Genomic DNA, 18,130 nt, shown 5'->3' with positions numbered 1-18,130 from the left:
CAATGCCAGGCTGGGGAGTGAGCCCCATATGCCCCCCACCCCAGCAGCACCTTTTGGGGGGAGAAAGGTGACCTGACCTCAGGGACATAAAAAGCCAGCTGTTGTGGCCACTGATGTGTCGTCGTCGTCGTCCCCCCCCCCCCAGTGGAAGGCAGAGAAGGAGATGGATGCTCTGACCCACTTCCCAGTGGGGTGATGGGGGTCCCTGATGGCCCATGGCCAGTCATCTCCTGCCCCTGGCCCTAAGACGGGCCACGACACCCCAGGTAGCCTTGAGAGGAAGCCGGTCTGTGGGCTAAGGTGACCTCTGACCTCAGCTGTAGCCTGCTTCCTGGGATACCTCTCGCTGGAAGGCTGCCCGGAGTCTGAATCCCAAGGGAGGAGCGGGGCGGAGCTCTAAGATCACTCCCACAGCTGGAAGGCGGGCCACTCCGACCCAGCTTGGATTCAGCCGGCTCTAGCTCCAGCTCTGACGAGCCGCCCGGCCAGCTGCACCCAAGGGTGCCGGGCAGGATCTCCCTGGGAAGCTCAGTGCCTCGCCTGAGACCTTAACACCCCCCCAACTCTTCTCAAACCCCCTTCGCCATGGGCAATGCCAACTGTGTCCCCCAGGCTCCCGCCCGATTCCGAGCCTCCTTCTCCCGGAAATCCTCGCTGAAAGGAAAAAAGTAAGGCTGGGGGTCCTGGCAGGGCTGGGGTCACCATCACAGTCCCGGTCCAGGTGCCGGTCCCGGTTCCGGTCCCGGTCCGGGACGGGTCAGGCTGTTCTTGGGAACTGAGAGAACTTTGCTGGATCGGGGCAGGGGCAGGCTGGGATTAGACTAGGGGTTTAGGATTTAGGATGAGGCCAGGGGGAAGGGGCTTCTAGGCACTTGGGGCACAGACTGTGGGCTCCCCAGCCTGCATGGAGCGGGGAACCCTCCCCAGCTGCCTAGTCTAGGCAGAGCAACCTTGAATCACCGGCTCCCGCAAGGAGGATGGGGGTGGGGAGAGCTAGGTCCGTGGTGGCTCTCTCCCTCTCTATCTCTGGACGCTGTCTGGGAGTTCCCCTGTCCAGTCTGGGCTTCCTTCCATCCTTACCCCACGGCCCCCACAGCCATCTTCCAGCCAGACTAGGGACTCCATTATTGCCTGGCTGTCCGGCTCCAGGAGTTAGGGGTTCAGGGCTGGGGGCAGGGGGCGGGGTGGAGCAGAAGTGAAGGGAAAGAGACTATTCTCTGAGCCTCTCCTCCTCTCCCCCCACAGAGAGGACAGCATAAGGCGGCGAGGGGGACTGTTTGGAAGCGAGAGCAGCCAAGATGGGGACACCAAGCCAACCGACAAGATTCTTTATTACATCCCGGGGACGGTGAGAGCCGGCGGGGAGGGAGGCCAGGAACTTGTGTGGATATGTACGTGTGCGCCCGCGCCCGGGGTCCGCGCCCCGAGATGTCCTGGGTCCGAGCTGCTCCGTGTCTCCTCTCTCTCTCCCCTCCCACCCACCCCCCAGTCAGGCCACGCTCGCCAGCGATCCGGAGAAGCTTGGGCCCCACCCTCGGGCACCTCACCTCCTAGCTGGCCCGAAAGTCTCCGCAGACAGCGAAACTAGCCGAGAGTCAGGGACTGAGTCAGTGAGCGCGGAGGGAGAGGAAGAGGCGGGTGGGGGGGAGAGGGAGAAAGGGGAGGGGCCTCCATCCCAGCCCTGACTCCAGGCAAACTCCTCCAGGAAGGCTTCCTGGCTACCTCCCCCACCCGAAACTGCAGGGAAAGCCCCTGCAGCATTCGTCTCTGCGTGAGCTTACACCTGAGTATAATTGACTTGGGGAGGCACGTGAGGGGTGGGGGTGGGCTGGGAAACCAGAGTTCTAAGGTTTCCAAGGCAGGCTTTCAGCCCCAGGTTCAGGCCTCGAGCACCCCCCCCCCCCCCCCCCCCCCCCCCGGGCCAGCCGGGATGAGAATTAGGTAGCAGTCCCTGAGAGAGCTTTGTGCATAGCTCTGCACTGGATCCCAGAGGTCCTGGGAGGTGACTTGCCCAAGATCCCACAGGAACTGACTCCAAATCCATTGCTCTTGGGGTCCTGAGCCTCAGTTTCCTCACCTGCACAATGAGGCCTCTGAGGTCTCTTCCAGCTGTAACTCTAGAATCCTGAAGGAGACCCTAATGGAGGCTATTGATTATCCCATGAAAGTCGGGAAGCTCAAAGTCTAAAACCTCCTTTGAACAAAAACCAGGCCCCTCCCAATGGACAGAGCAGAAAACTTGGTCCCTGAGATGGGTCCCACAAGAAGTAGTCAGGGCTAGGACCCAGGTCTCTTGTCTCCCAGTCTCTAGGCTTTCTACTATATGGTGCCCACTCCTTGTGGCTCAAAGGGACCTGGGGAGAGGCAGGGGAATCAATCAATCCCTCTCCCTCCCTGGTTGGGCAGCCTTCCCTTTTATTAAAGATGCTCCCAGCACTCCTTAAGTGAACCTCCTCAGATCTAACTTGGGTCCCTTTTGCTGCAGTTGAAGCCCATTGGCTAGGTTTTCCTGCCTCACTCAGGACCCTGCCCAGTTCAGTCTGTGGGCCTGGGGACTTCCTGCATTCCAGGTCTGCAGAGACCAAATTTGTCTGTCAGGAAGCCACTTGTGGCCTGAGCCCCTGGTCACCCCCCTTTCCTTTCTGGGATCTTACAAGGGAGGGGCTGATTCTTGCCTCTTCTCTCTCTCCCAGCCCCACCCCCTTCTCTCTCTCTTTCTCTCTCTCTCTCTCTCTCTCTCTCTCTCTCTCTCTCTTTCTCTCTCTCTCTCTCTCTCTCTCTCTCTCTCTCTCTCACACACACACACACACACACACACACACACACACACACACACCTACAAGGAGAGAAGTAGGAACAAGTGCACTCCCCCCAAACACAGGGGCCCTTCGGGGCCTGGGCACCTTCTACCTAGAAACATTTGAGTGGGGTGGGGAGCAGCCCTGGGTGGGGGGCTGTCCTGCCTCTGTGTTCCCCTGCGGCCTGGCCTGGCCTAGTGGCCAGTGAAGCCTCAGGCCACCCCCATCCTTTCTATTAATAGCCCCATGTCACCAGATAGTCACTGAAGCAGGGGGTGCTAATACTGCAGAAACAGAAAGGGGACATTACTGGGCATTAAGGTCACCCTCTCAGGTTGGAAGCCAGGACTCCTGGGTCCAGCCCCGGATGTGTGTCCATCTGCACAGACTGTGGGGGCGGGACTGGGAGAGCCAGCCACTTGGGGGAAGAACTGGATTGGAAGGCCCAGGTAACCCTGCAGCAGCCAGCTGTGATAGGGGAATGTGGCCGTGGCCTGAGAAGTGACTAAGCCGCCGCATCTGATTCTCCAACAGCCCTCCTCCCTGGGAAAGGAGTGGAGGGCCAGCTGGGTGGCCACATTCCCCAAGTCATCTCTGCTTCTGGGTGCTACCACGGCCACATTCCATTTAAGCATCTGGGGTCCATGGGCAGCTTGCATGGATGAGTCTGTGGCCTACTTTCATGCAGGTCCCCAGGGCTCGGAGCCAGTTCCCACGGGGAGTGGGAGGCCCCACCCAAGGATGGGAGGGCCAGAGAAGCCAGCCCTTGTGTCTGTCTACCCTTCCACATTCCCTGGGATTGCCCAAGCAAAGGGGGCGGCCCTGGCAGCAGGCAAAGCGTCAGGCCCAAAGCCAGTGCCCTGGGTTGCAACATGCCTCACTTGGCTACCTCACCCAATGCATGGAGTTGATACTGAGAGGGCCCCGGACCCCCATGTCCCAAACCCCAGCCTCATACCACTTTTTCCGACGTTGATCTTTCCCCAGGCCTGATTCCTACATGTGGCTGTGCCTGTATTATCCCATATATGTGTGTCTATCTGTGACTTCCATCTATAGATTTGTGTCTACACCTCGGAACGTTCCTAGGCTCACCGTCTTGGAGCTGGGAGGGACCACCTTCTAGTCTATTTCACTCCATTTTTACAAATGAGGAAATTGAGACCCACTTCTGGAGAGGAAGTGATTTACCCAAGGTCATGCAGCAAGTAATAACAGAGGCAGAATTCTGTGTGAATCTATCTGTGCATAGGTCTGTGGATATGCAGCATGACTATGTACAGAGATTTGGCGATACAATGTGGGGAGAGCTCTGGGTATGGAGTCAGGGTTAAATTCTGGCTTTTACTCCCTCTGAGACCTTTTGTTTTTGTTTTTTGTGGGGCAATGAGGGTTAAGTGACTTGCCGAGGGTCACATAGCTAGTAAATGTCAAGTGTCTGAAGCCAGATTTGAACTCAGGTCCTCCTGAATCCAGGGCCGGGTATGTCACCTAGCTGCCCGTCTGAGAGCTTATCCCTTTATCGGGCCTCAGTGTCCTAGCCTGGAAAAAAAAAGCACAAGACAGTTGGAGGATTCCTTCTAACTTTGATCCCGTGGTCTGAATAGTTACAGAGATCAATAACTGTCTTTGTGTCTGCCCATGTCTCAAGGCGATCGAATGAGGTAATATTTGTAAAGAGTTTAGCACAGTGCCTAGCCCACAGTAGGCATTTAATAAATGATAGTTCTTTGCCTTCCTCCCATGTAGATATGTAGCTGTGACTGTATACGCCTGTGTTTGTGCGGGGTAGAGAGGAGTTGGGGGAGCAGTTTGCTAGATTGGGCCTCTGGGCCCCAGATTAGAGAGGCCTCAGCCTTGGAGCTGGGGCTGGGACCCCTTCACTCCCTGCCATGCCCTTGGCCACGTTGGGTATATTTTCTTGTCATTTTGGACTGGCTGTGTCCCCCAAACCAACTCCATGGGAGGAGGAGGGGTCCCCTCTTCTGGCTCCTCCTCCTCCCCCCCAGGCCTAAGCTCCCAGGTTATATCCTCTTCCAGGACATTCCGGGCCCAGAAAGTCACAAGGAAAATGCAGACCAACCCTTATTCAGTATGTTCAAGAAGGGCCGGCGGAAAATGCCGGTGAGGAACCTCGGGAAGATTGTTCACTACGCCAAGGTCAAGTTTAAGTTCCAGCACTGCCCGGTGAGTCCCAGAGTCTGGGTGGCATAGGGGGTGTCCCAGGCTTAGGTGTGAGAAAACCCATCCCATGGTGGTGATAGCCTCCATTCCCAAGAGAGTCAGGGAGAAGGAGAGGGCTCCCCAATGATTTCATTGGAAGCCAAAGCATCAGTTTCATGGCCAGGCAGAGATGGGAATCTTGGAGAGCTCCGGCCAGGTCCTGGGTGAAGATTTCACACCCAGTGACTGGGTTAGGAAAGACATTCTTAGCCAACAGATGCCGCCCTCCACCCCCTAGCCCATCCCTTCTGACCCTTCTCAGTTCCCTGGACAAACGGGGCCTTCCCCCTTCCCCACAGGACATCAATGATTGTTACCTGGAGCTGTTTCCCTCCTGCTTGTACTTCCAGGCTCATGGCTCCAGCGGCTTCACCTACCAGGTAAGTAGCAATTGAACAAAGAGGTGGGAGGAGGCAACACCCAACCTGGGACCTCCACCCCTAAGAGCCAGCCAGCTCAGCATCTCAGGGCTCAGGGCAAAAGGGGCCCATGGGACAGGCTCCCCTGACAATGCCAGGCCAGGCCTGCATGACTCTGGGAACCATGCCTTTTCCACAGGGGTGGGTCCTCTGTGAGGCAAGGGTAAAGGCATGAGACATTGCCCCAGAGAGACCTTCCCAGCCAGATCTAGAGCTCGAAGGGAGCCCCAGAAGCCATCTGGCATACCTCCTCCATTTTACAGACCAGGAAACTGAGGCCTAGGGGAAGTAGAAAAGGCTGCCCAAGTTTATACAGGGTTAGAATGTTGGATGGTAAAATTTAAAGCTAGATCTTCTGACTCCAGCCAGAGCCAGGGCTAATTCCGTTGCCTCCCAGATCAACAAGCAACTTATTAAGCACCAACTGTGTGGGAGGCTTCGTGCTTCCTGATGTTGTTCAGTCATTTTTCAGTCCTGTCTGACTGTCTGTTGACCCCATTTGGGGTTTTCTTGGCAGAGATACTGGAGTGGTTTGCCATTTCCTTCCCTAGCTCATTTTTATAGACCAGGAAACTGAGGCAAATGGGGTTAAGTAATTTGCCCAGGGTCATACAACTAGTAAGTACCTGAAACTGAATTTGAATTCAGGCCTTCCTGACTCCTAACCCAGTACCCTATGCACTATGGTGCCACCTAGTTGCCCCTTAAAGAGTTTACATTCTGGGGGGCAGCTAGGTGGTGAAGTGGATAAAGCACCAGCCCTGGATTCAGGAGGACCTGAGTTCAAATCTGGTCTCAGACACTTGACACTTACTAGCTGTGTGACCCTGGGCAAGTCACTTAACCCTCATTGCCCCACCCAAAAATAAATATCAAATGGATGAAGAATGTCTTTAAAAAAAAAAAAAGAGTTTACATTCTTTAAAAAAAAAAAAAGGGCTAGGTGGCATAATGGATAGAGCACTGGCCCTGGAGTCAGGAGGACCTGAGTTCAAATTCGACCTCAGACACTTGAGATTTACTAGCTGTGTGACCCTGGGCAAGTCACTTAACCCCAATCGCCTCACCCCCCCCAAAAAAAAAGAGTTTACATTCTAGCCTTTTAGCCCCTACCCATACAGTTGGTGCAGAATGCCTCAATTTCCCACCTTCATCATTGGTCGGGACTGTCCCTGCTGATGCCAACGCTATTCCAAGCTGCTCCTGGCATTCATTTTTTTTTTGCGGGGCAATTGGGGTTAAGTGACTTGCCCAGGGTCACACAGCTAGTAAGTGTTAAGTGTCTGAGGCCAGATTTGAACTCAGGTACTCCTGAATCCAGGGCCGGTGCTCCATCCACTGTGCCATCTAGCTGCCCCTCCTGGCATTCATTGAAATCTTGAGGAGGCAACTTCCCAACTTCCCAGGCTGGCTCTGACTCCAAGGGAGCAGGGCCTTGCTTAGCCTTAATCCATCTTTGTCTCACTCACAAAGCTCCCTTTGTGGAATTGAATTAACCCTGTACCTGGTCACACTGATTGCTAATTTCACCTAGGAGATAAATAGGGAAGAAGAGACTTTTCCTTGGCCCTGACTTCACCCCCTTCCCAAGGCTGCCAAGATTCACTCTGTCTGTCTCTTCTCCTTCCCTCTCCATCCATCTCTCTCTCTCTCTCTCTCTCTCTCTCTCTCTCTCTCTCTCTCTCTCTCTCTCTCTCTCTCTCTCTCTTTCTTTCTCTCTCCTCTCTGTCCTCTCTCTGTGTCTCTCCCTCCTGTGCCCTCCCGTGGTCTCCCCATGCCCCCCCAAAGCCCTGCAGGAAGAGAAGGGGGAAGGGGAGGGTCAGGTTCCATTCCTCTATTCCCTCCCTTGGTCGCCAGGACCCTTAGTTCCTCTCTCCTAATCCAATCTGGACTCCTCCAGGGGCTGCTGCCACTGACTGAGGTGAGCATCTCTAGGCTAGACATAGAAGGGGAACACGCCTTCCAGATCACAGGTAAGGGAGGACACGCCTTTGAAATTATAGGAGGTGAGAGCAATTTGGGGGTTATTTATCTGAAACCACTGGTAGTGATCACTATGCCATCTCATCACTAACCTACCACCTTCCCCTTGGCCTAGGCCTGCCCTCCTGGGCCACAGAGAGCTTAGTGCTACCCAGGGGAGAGAGCACTGATCTGGAGCTGAACTGGGACACCCACCACTGGGGGTGGTGACCTGGCCAATGACTGACCTTGACTAAAGACAATGATTTGGATGCAGTCTAGGATCATAGATACCTGGGACTACTGACCAGGGTATTGAATGGAAACACTGACTGGACCATTCTCACTGAGGTTGCTGGGCAGGGCAGTGACCTGGGGCTTGAGGAGGAACATGACCAAGATGTAACTGATAAGGGAAGTGGTCCGGCTGCTGAATCAGAGCACCTCACTAGGATGTACTGGTGAGAGGGTGTGTGCATAGGAGACTGACCAAGGTGCTGACCTGGCCACTAGCAGGTGTTAGGGAGAGACACGATGGAAGGTTCTGACTGGCTGGTGCTGACCTCAGTATTTAATAGAGAAACTACCTGGGATATGCTGACCAAGGACGCTTGATTTGGATACTCAGAAGGCACAGATTAGTTATTGACTGGGGTGGAAGGTGGGGGGCGCTGGCCACGGTGCTGAACACGAGTTACTGCCTCGGAATGAGGAGGTGCAGCCTAAGACACTGGCTTAAGTACTAACATCCCCCCTCACTGACCCATAGTGACCAAAGTCACTGAGCCATGTTACTGGGTAGGGACACTGATGAAGTCTATCCAGTTTACCAGATGATAACTGGGGTCACTCAGTGAACCATTATTGTTCCTGGAGGGGCTGGCCATGGTCCTGACTGGCAGGAAGCTCTTTTAAGGTTCTCTTGGTCCCCCCTACCAGAGAAGCTCAGGGGAGTTGAGGCTTCCTGTGGAGCTAGCCAGGAGCATACCCTTTGTGCCTTCTCCTGGGCCCTCAGGCTGGTGACTGAAGCTCCCTCTTCCAGGCAGGCAGGAAATGAGCAGCAGCTGGGTGGGGCAGGTCTAAGAACAGGATGAGGGTTGGGCAGCTGGTTGGGAGAGAAAAAGGATGGGAGGGAGGCGGTGGGCCAGGGAAGGGGATAAGGGGCTATGGGGAGGTTGGCTGACCCCAGGCTGACCAGTGACCTCCCCTTCCATCCCCGCTCCCCCCATCTCCCAAGGACCCCTGCCATCTCCTCTTCTGGTATTCTGTCCCAGCGAGGCTGAGCTCCGACGCTGGCTTTATCACCTGGAGAAGCAGATGGACCTTGCAAGGGGACCCCAATGCCCATCTCTCCCATTCCAGGTGAGTGACCAAAGGTAGTATTCCTCCCCTCCCTTCCTCTAGCTCTTAGCCTGAGCTAAGAAGTGGTGAAGCTTCCAGGAATCGGAAGGTGATAGTTGTGCTGTACTCTGCCCTCATCTGACTTTATCTGGGGCACTGTGTACATTTCCAGGTATCATAGATTAAGCTAGGGAATGTCCAGAGAAGTTGGACCAGACGGCTGAAGGGTCTTTGATCTGAGTCATCTGAGAATCATATGAAGGAAGTGGGCACCCTTAGCCAAAAGAAGAGAAAATTCAGTGAGTCATAACAGCTGTGTTGAAGTCGAGGATTGTTAGGCCTTTTTCTCCTGGGCCCAGAGGGTTGAGTCAGGAGCAATAGGTGGAAGTTGTAAAAAGGCAATCTTAGATTGTGCCCAAAGGGCTATAAAACTTCATACCCTTTGATTTAGCAATACCATTGCTAGATCTAGATCCCAAAGACATCTTCCCCAAAAAGGGAAAAGGGTCTATTTGTACAAAAATATTTCTAGCAGCCCTTTTTGTAGTAGGTAAGATTTGGAAATCAAAGAGATGCTCATCAATTGGGAAATGGCTTAACAAGTTGTGGTAAATTCTTATAATGGAATATTATTGTACTATGAGAAATGACAAGCAAGATGATTTCAGAAAATCCTGGAAAGACTTACATGAACTGATGCTGACTGAAGGGAACAGAAACAGGAGAACATTGTACACAATAACAGCAATATTGTAACAATGAGGGCAGCTAGGTGGTACAGTGGATAGAGCACTGGCCCTGGAGTCAGGAGGACCTGAGTTCAAACCCGGCCTCAGACACTTGACACTTACTAGCTGTGTGACCCTGGGCAAGTCACTTAACCCCAATTGCCTCACAAAACAAAACAAAACAAAAAAATATTGTAACAATGATCAACTGTGAATGACTTAGCTATCAACGATCCAAGACAATTTCAAAGGACTAATGATGAAACATACTATCCACCTTCAGAGAAAGAACTGATATTGGTTGAAGACAAACTGAAGCATGCTATTTTTTACTTTTTTTCTTTTATTCAAGTCTTGTACAAAATTACTAATATGGAAACATTTTACATAATTGCACATGTATAACCTATATCTGATTGCTTGCTGCCTCAGGAAAGGAGGGGGGGGATAGATATAATTTGACTCTCAAAAATGTTAAAATGTTAAATGTCTGGGGCAGCTAGGTGGCACAGTGGATAAAGCACCGGCCCTTGATTCAGGAGGACCTGAGTTTAAATCTGGCCTCAGACACTTGACACTTACTAGCTGTGTGACCCTGGGCAAGTCACTTAACCCTCATTGCTCTGCAAAAAAAAAAAAAAAGTGAAATGTCTAAAAAAAATTTAAAGGCAATCCTAGGCTTGATGTCAGGAAAAACTTCCTCACGATGAATGCCTACCTAGAGACGGAGTAAGATCCCTGTTCTTGGAGGTCTTCAAGCAAAGGATGAATGACTACTTTGGGGATATATTATAGTGAAGATTCCTTTGGTGTATGAGATGTGTGGAGGCCAGGGAGGTTCCTTTCCACTCTCTAGTTCTGTGCTTGGCTGGTAGCTTCAAGTGTGAGTTCCAGAACTGACTCTTCCCATCTCTATCGCTAAGGGTCCTCTAGGGGAGAATCAACTCTGCCCTCTCCCATGGGCCCTCCAGCACTACCCAGTTCATCACTGGGAAGGAACCAATCGAGAGTCTCTGGGAGATGTGGTCTGTGCCTCCCGGGTGAAAATGCAGCATCTTCCCTCCCAGGTAGGAATGAGGGCAGGTGTGGGGGGGGGGTGGGAGGGTGGGGGGGGTGAAGTTGACAGGGAAGGAGGGAGAAAGAAAGGTAGGAAAAGCTGGAATGGGGAGAGGGGGAGAGGGACAGAGGAGAGAAGGTCTGGGTGGGATGGGAAGGGCAGGAGGAGTAAGGAGGACGCTGACCCCCTCCCTGCCCATGTACTTACAATGAACTCTGAGCTAGTTGAGGTCATCTATGACCCCCCAATCACCTTCTAACCTTCTCTGACCCCTCAGGAGCAGCATGACCGGATTCTAGTTCTCTACCCATCTACACTGGTCATCCTGTCAGAGGATTCTGATGGACTGAACTTCAAGGTAGGTCGAACTCCCACCCCACCCCACCCATAGTGCTCAGATGCCCCTGGGTATTACGACTGCTTCTCCTAGGCTGTGCCCCTTAAAGTAACACTAAATGACATTTCTATGAGCTTTTAAGGGTACAAAACATTTTATGTCCAATCCAGTGAGGTGGGACTGCAGCTATTGGCCCCATTTTATAGATGAGGAAACTGAGACTCCAAAAGGTTTACCCACTATCTACCCATAGTCTTCTCAGACTACACCCCCTCGTCTGGGTCTCCTGCCTGTCCCACTGCCCTCCCCTCCAGAATCAGGTGGGTGGGTGGGGCCAGAGGGAGTGATTCAAGTTGAAAACCAGAATTTCAAGACTGGTCTAGGTAAGGGAGGTTCCCTCCAGGCCTCCTGTTTGTCTGCCTTCCCTGGGCCCAGGCTTCTGTGGAGGGGCCTCTACTCCCCTGGAGTCCCTGGGGGTGGAGTGTGTTAGGGCCAGATATGACCCGACCCTGAACCGAGGTCCTGCGTCACCTCCCTCTCCTGGAAAGGGTCACTGTTTTTCTGGTGAATCATTTCCCTCTCTCCCTCCCTTCCTCCCGATGTTAAGGAAGACAACAAAGAAAGGATTAACCTATAGCATGAAGGATTAGTTTAGATACCCCAGAAGGACTTCCTGTCCAGGAGATATTGAGAGAAGGCAATGTCAAAGGATTCTTCTCTCTTGGGTAGTCAAGGGCAAGTAAGGCCTGCCCAGCCACTGAGGGATAGACACAAGGACCCTCATGGATATATAGTTTTGGGTTTTTTTGGTGAGGCAATTGGGGTTAAGTGACTTTGCCCAGGGTCACACAGCTAGTAAGTGTAAAGTGAGGCCGGGTTTGAACTCAGGTCCTCCTGAATCCAGGGCCAGTGCTCTATCCACTGTGCCACCTAGCTGCCCCTCCCTCATGGATATTTTAATCCATGGGCTGGGTCAGTGATCACTGTGAGTGGAAATTTTCTCCAGAGCTGAACTGGCTTCCCATAAAATGATTCTCAATAAATTAGGGTTTACATGATGCATTAAGGTTTGCAAATCACTTCTTCGCAAATATTATCTCTGAGGGGCAGCTAGGTGGTGCAGTGGATGGAGCACTGGCCCTGGAGTCAGGAGGACCTGGGTTCAAATCCGGCCTCAGACACTAACACTTGCTAGCTGTGTGACCCTGGGCAAGTCACTTAACCCCAATTGCCTCACCAAAAAAAACCAAAACAAAACCAAATATTATCTCTGGTTATCCTCACAAAAACCCTGGGAGACAGATGTTATTACAGCCATCTTACAGATGAGGGAACTGAGGCTTCTGGAAGCTATGGGTGACGTGTCCCAGCGACACAAAGCTGTCCAGGGTGTGAGGCTGGGTGTGAAATGATCCCTTATTGATTTCTGCCTCCGCATTCCATTCCGTGCCCCTCTGACAATAATGACCGGCATTTATACAGTCCTTGGCTTTGCAAAGCATGCTACAAATGTTGGCTCCTTAGAACAGCCCTTCTGAGGTAGATGCTATCGTCTTCATTTTACAATTGAGGAAGTCCAGGTGAAGTTAACTGACATGCTCAGTAGGATTCCAGGGCTAGTAAGTGCTGATTTGAACTCATCGTTATGACTCCCAAGTCCAGAACTGATAATAAACGGAAGTTATAATAGAATAATGACCATTGACCTCACGTGAGTCAGCGTTCTCTTCACATCTGCACACCTGCTGCTCCCCAGTCAGGATCAGGAAAATGGGTTACGGGTTGGGGGGAGACAGGGAAACAGCAATAGCCCTCTTACCCCCTACTCATTAGACCTAATGATGCTCCTTGTCTTCTTCCCTAAGGGGGAGCTTCCACTCAACGCTGTCCAGCTCAACTTTGAGGAGAGTGAGAAGCAGATCCGGTCCTTCCTGATAGAAGGTGGGTAAACTGAAGCTTCCCTGGACACTGGGTGGGGCTGAGGGCTCAGAGAGACCCTCAGCTCCTTTCCTCCTTTCAACCTGAGCCTTATCCCTGGCACCTTCCCCATGCAATGCCAGCTGCTGCCTCTGACTCTAAACCTACCCCTGTCCTCTGGTCCCATAGTTATAATGAGTGGAGACTGAGTCACTCTTCCTCTACCCTTGAGCAAGGTTGTGGGGTGGGGGGAGGCAGGCTGGGGCCAGGGCAGGGAGGGATCTCAGTGGGATCAGCTGGGTGGGTGACATTCTTGGTTGGGGTGGACCTGGCCTCTCTGGCTGCTACCTGCCTCCACGTCTCATGCGTTTGCCCTGGATTCGGGAGGCAGCCTAGATAATCCTGAACTCCCCTCTTAAAATGGAGTGGGGTCAGTAAATTAAAGGTCATTCCTGGGATCACCCTTTCAAGGCAGGTTTGGATCAAGGGCTCAGAGATCACTCTTGGGGCAGCGGCTCCCCTCCCCCACCCCAACATCGAGGGGCTTCTTAATCTAAGCAAATTGGATCCTGGGATTGTAGAACTATTGTTAGGGTTCTGCAGAGGGCCCAGGAAGTGAAATTCTCCCCAGGCTGGCCTCGGCATGAAGGGAGCAAGGGAGAGAGCAGTAGTAGGGAAGCCAGGAGGAACCCACATCATGCATCTCATCCCCATAGGCCATCTCATCAATACTATCCGAGTGCTTTGTGCCAACTATGAGGACTACCAGGACTGGCTGATTTGTTTTCGGACTGTCTCCATCACAAGAGGGGGCTCCTCTAACCGCTCAGGATCTGAGAACTGCCAGAGATCACGTCTACCCCTTCCCACACAGGTAAGGGGCTGGGGAGGCACCAACAGGAAGGAAGCTGGAGGGTCTGACTCAGTGTGCGCCCCTTGAGGGCAAAACCAGTTTTGGTCTTGTCTTTGTATTCTCAATGCCCAACACTGTGCTCCGACTTTAGCCAGAAGTGGGTAGTGGTGTCAGCCCTGGCTGGGGATGTTTGGAGTGTGTGGGAGTAGGTCCTCTATGGGACCAACCTAACTCCACACTACTTGGCTCAGTTCTCCATCAGCGGACGAGGATCCCTTACATCTGATGGCCGGACCAACTCCTGGGCATCCACAGGGCCCCCAGCCACTTCCTCCCACACCAGCGGCTCCCTCCCTGACCACCCCATACTGCCCAACAGCTGTCCTGTGGTAGCTGACAGCAGCCCCCAGAGGGACCAAGTGAGTGACACAGGCCAGGGCAGGATCTAATAGGGCAGACAGACTGCAGTGGCTGTTTGGATTCTGGGAGGTGTGGAGGGTTCCTGGGCACCCAAGCAGCTTTCAGGGTTTGGGAGTTCGAGTGGAAGGGTCCAGTTGGGGTTGAGACGGGGTAAGGTTGTCTGAGACACTTAGAAGAAGAGCAAGAGCTGGGGCTGCCCATATGCTCCTAAACAAATTCTTTTCCCTCTTCCACCCTATGGCCCCAACTGCCAGCCTGGGTGGAGACTGGGAGTCCGCAGGGCCTTGGTAACAGGGTCCTCCTGGTTCCTTGGCTCCCAGGGGTTAGAGCTGCAGAGCCCAGGGCCATCCATCCCTAGTGTGGTTTGGAGGACACCCAGCACTGTCCCACTTTGTCCCTCCAGGGCCAGGCCACCCCCAGCAACTCCAGCCTGGGAAGGCGTCGTGCAGAGCTGAGACGCAGGGGCAGTGGCCGCTCATCCAAGGGAAAAGGCACGGGCCAGCCAAAAGGAGAGGAACCAGCACCCAGGGCTCCCCTGCATCTGGACCTGGGCCTCACCAATGTAGGGGCCTCCCTCAGCCCCCATCCTTGGCCCCGTCTCAATTTTAATTCTTCCTTACTCCCTGCCCTTGCTTCCTAGTCTGTCCCTCCCTCTGTCACTGTATCTATCAAACTCTCCCTAAGTTGTCCCTCATTGTCTCCTTGGGTCTCTCTCCCCTAGTCCCCAAAGCAGCACCTGGCCCATATGTGTGGTCCTAGCTGGTGAGGGGAGTTCAGATAGCTGTCATTTGATCCCCCCAGCCCAAAGCAGGTAGATATCACTTCCTTTTTTTTTTTTTTTTTTTTTTTTGGTGGGGCAATAAGGATTAAGTGATTAGCCCAGGGTCACACAGCTAGTAAGCGTCAAGTGTCTGAGGCCGGATTTGAACTCAGGTCCTCCTGACTCCAGGGCCAGTGCTCTATCCACTGCACCAGCTAGCTGCCCCTGGATGTCACTTCTAATGAAAAGGACCCAAGTTAGCCACTACCCAGTGTGGTCACCTCCTTCCCAACCTTGGCTTCTCCTGCAGCTAAACCGGAGGAGTCTAGAAGGCAGTGAGGAAGCAGCAGCTGATACCCCAGAGAAACCCCAGTCCCCACTGTATGCTGACCCCTACACCCCGACCTCCACCACCCACAACAAGATCACAGATGTCAGTGACCTAGATGAGGTCAGTCTTGGTGCAATTGGGGAGGCTTCTGGTTGAACCTGATCTCAATGTCCGAAGTTTTCATCTGACTTGAGCCAGCTCTGGCCAGTGCCCGCATCCCAAGGCCTTGGCCCAGGCTGGCTCCGGGGAGCCCAGAGGGAGATGTCCAGGGACACAGTGGGTGTCGCTGGCTCCCAGCCTTCTCTGACCCAGCATCAGCACCTGAGAGACACTCTGCTGGTTTTCCTCACAGTTTCTGGCAGCAGCTAAGAGTTGTGCAGTCCAAGAGCCACTGAGCACCTTTCCCACCGTCCCCGTCTCCATCCCCGTCCCTGGCCCATCCCCCAGCTCACACCCCCTTCAGAAAAAGCCAGCCCAGCAGCACCGGGGGTCTCAGAGACAACGAGGCTCCTTCAAGTTGCGGGGTGCTGGTCCTCTAGAGCCTTCTCGACCCCGTCAGGTGAGAGGGGCGCTGCCTGTGGAGGGGTGCCGCAGACGGAGAGCAAGGTTGAAGGTGGGGATGGGATGGAGGGAAGAATCTGCCCAGAGGCAGAGACAGAGATGAAGAGAGAGAGAGAGTGATAGAGAGATTCAGATTAAGAGAGACAGGCAGGTCTGAGCCTCCTTTTGTAGGACTGTCAAACTGAAAGTGAGGGAGGACCTTAGAAGATGGAATGTCAGAGGTAGAAGGACCCTTAGAACAGAGACTATGAGAGCCAGGAGGGCCCAGACAGAGAAGACAAGAACACAGAGCACAGAATGTCAGAACCGGAAGAAAGCTTAGAACCAAAGTTGAATGTCAGAACTGAAGGGAATCTTCTGTTTCCAAACACACACACACACACTCACTCACTCACTCTCTCTCTCTCTCTCTCTCTCTCTCTCTTACTCTAAGTGACTTTTCCCAAGGTCATTCGAGTAATAACAGCTAGGATTTATTAAGTACCTACTCTCGGACAGGCTCTGTGCTTAAGCCCTTTTACAAGTATTATCTCATTTTTTCCTCACAAGTAACCCTGGCATACCTCTCAGTGCTGTTATTATCCCCACTGTTCAGATGAGGAAACTGAGGTAAACAAGTTAAATGACTTGCCCAGGGTCACATTGACTTCAAGTGTCTAGGACTGAATTTGAACTTCGGTCTTCCTGACTGCAGGCCCAGCATTCTATGTAGTATGGTGCCCCCTAGCGGCCTCCCAGCCAGGTAGTAAGTAGCAGAGGTCTGGCTTCAGATGCAGGAGTCCCTCAGTTTCCTGGTTTGGTGTCTCCCCAGGTCCAGGTGTCCCCACCAAAGGAAGGTTCCCCTGAACCTCAGCTTCGACTCGCAGGTGAGTTATCCATCTTGGTGCTCAGCAGCTAACCCCATGCACCTTTCCCCCAAGGGATCCGATGCTGAGCCGGGCATCCCCATGCCTCTCCCTGCCCCTCCCGTACTCCAGTCACACCTGAGCTCTCTCTCACTCTGTGATGGACAGGTGTGTGTGCCAGCCTGGTGCAGCTGCCTCAGGTCTTGAGAACCTCTGTTCCAGCTGGACTCTGTCCCCCCCCCTCCTCGAGGGCCCCGAAGGCTGGGAGCCCAGCTTGACATCGGGTTCTCCATGCTTGTGGAACCCCTTGATGGAGCCTGATACCCCGACCCAAGCTTCCTAAAAGCAAGGGGCCGGTGGAGCCCTCCCTGCCCCAGCTCCTGGCCTGGCTAACATCTCTGCATCTTCGCAGGTGGCAGCTCCCCTGGAGGGAAGGGTCACAAGCAGGGACGGTCCTCGGGGCTCCCCAGTGGCCAGAGAGACTTCAGCTACGAAAACATCTGGGACAAGGCAGGACCGCCTCCCTCTTCTCGACACATGTGGCATCGCCCTCCTGCATCAGAAGCTGCAGGGAGGTTGACTCAGTGGATTTGACCTGGCCTGGGGTCTTTTTTGAGTCCAAGTGGAGACCAGGAGGAAGCCAGACATCCTGGCCTCCAACCCCACCTTGGTGCTAAGAGGCTGCCTCTCTGAATCTCAGGATCCAAGGTGAAGGAAGCCCTGGACCATCTCGATTGGCTTCTCCCCACACCCCCAAACAGCTGGGGAGATCGAGTTGGGGGGTTAGACATCTTTGGGGGGGCTCAGTGGTTGGGACCTCAATGCCCCCAGACCCAGACTCCCCTCACTATTCCCCCCCCCATGAGTTCTAGGGAAAGGAGGGAGCCAGCTTCCTGCCCACTGCTGCCTGAGATTGAACATGAGATTCTGAGCTGGGAGCATGGACAGAAGCTGGCCTCCTTCCAGACCAGAAGCCCCCTAGGCTCCTTCCCACACAGGCTGCAGGGGCCTGAGGCCCAAAGACACCTCCAGGAAATTGTGACTAGAAGTCTGATCCCTCAGTGCGGGATACCTGACTCTCTTTGAGTGGGGGACACATCCCATAAGTGGCTGCTATAAATGGCACAATAGCCTATTCATTTGATGACACCCTCTTTCCTGCCCCTGTCCCCTCTTTCCAAATCTGATCTAGCCTCTGGGGGAGGGGATCCTCCAGTATCTAGGTCCCTAGATGCTCAAGTCCTTTGTTATGTGACAAGTGCCCTTCCCCCCTCCCCTCACCCCTCTCCTCCAAATCAGGGTTCTATGCTGCTCCCTGGTGGCTATGTTGGGGGTTACACCTGTCCCCATCCGCTGTGAGAGGAAAATTAGAAGCAATGGCATAAGGTGTAGGTATGGCTGGGGTGGGAAGGGAAGACGTTTTCATAGAATCATAAGCTCGTCACAAGAGAGAGGGAGATGGGAAAACTAAGGCCCGAGGAGGGCAGGTGACTTGGCCAAGGTCACACAAGCAGTCGTAGGGTTTGAACCCAAGTTTATATTACATCATAATAAGCTGAAGTTACTCCAGGAAAAGAA

At 53.4% G+C, this 18,130-nt stretch overlaps 1 protein-coding gene across 1 annotated transcript; it reads left to right on the top strand.

Annotated features, from left to right (window-relative positions):
• The first annotated feature begins 475 nt into the window (after positions 1-475).
• PLEKHN1 (pleckstrin homology domain containing N1) lies at positions 476-17,146 on the top strand. Its single transcript, XM_043997747.1, has 16 exons — positions 476-668; positions 1,246-1,348; positions 4,839-4,985; positions 5,321-5,401; positions 7,341-7,413; positions 8,640-8,764; positions 10,395-10,538; positions 10,806-10,886; positions 12,731-12,806; positions 13,499-13,656; positions 13,887-14,054; positions 14,459-14,617; positions 15,126-15,266; positions 15,499-15,705; positions 16,519-16,573; positions 16,965-17,146. Exons 1-16 carry the CDS (start codon positions 586-588, stop codon positions 17,144-17,146), a joined length of 1,983 nt encoding a protein of 660 aa, XP_043853682.1. The 5' UTR covers positions 476-585.
• Positions 17,147-18,130: the final 984 nt, after the last annotated feature.

Source organism: Dromiciops gliroides, chromosome 3 (assembly GCF_019393635.1).
Source record: "Dromiciops gliroides isolate mDroGli1 chromosome 3, mDroGli1.pri, whole genome shotgun sequence".
NCBI classification, from domain to species: domain Eukaryota; kingdom Metazoa; phylum Chordata; class Mammalia; order Microbiotheria; family Microbiotheriidae; genus Dromiciops; species Dromiciops gliroides.
The sequence above is the reverse complement of the archived record's forward strand: the minus strand, read 5'-3'. Positions and strand labels throughout refer to the sequence as shown.

Excerpts from the sequence above, each read along its gene's own strand:
- PLEKHN1 (XM_043997747.1), top strand. The coding sequence starts at position 586 with ATGGGCAATGCCAACTGTGTCCCCCAGGCTCCCGCCCGATTCCGAGCC. Across the intron at positions 12,807-13,498 it reads CCGGTCCTTCCTGATAGAAG|GCCATCTCATCAATACTATC; the intron begins GTGGGTAAACTG and ends TCATCCCCATAG. Across the intron at positions 14,055-14,458 it reads GCAGCCCCCAGAGGGACCAA|GGCCAGGCCACCCCCAGCAA; the intron begins GTGAGTGACACA and ends TTGTCCCTCCAG.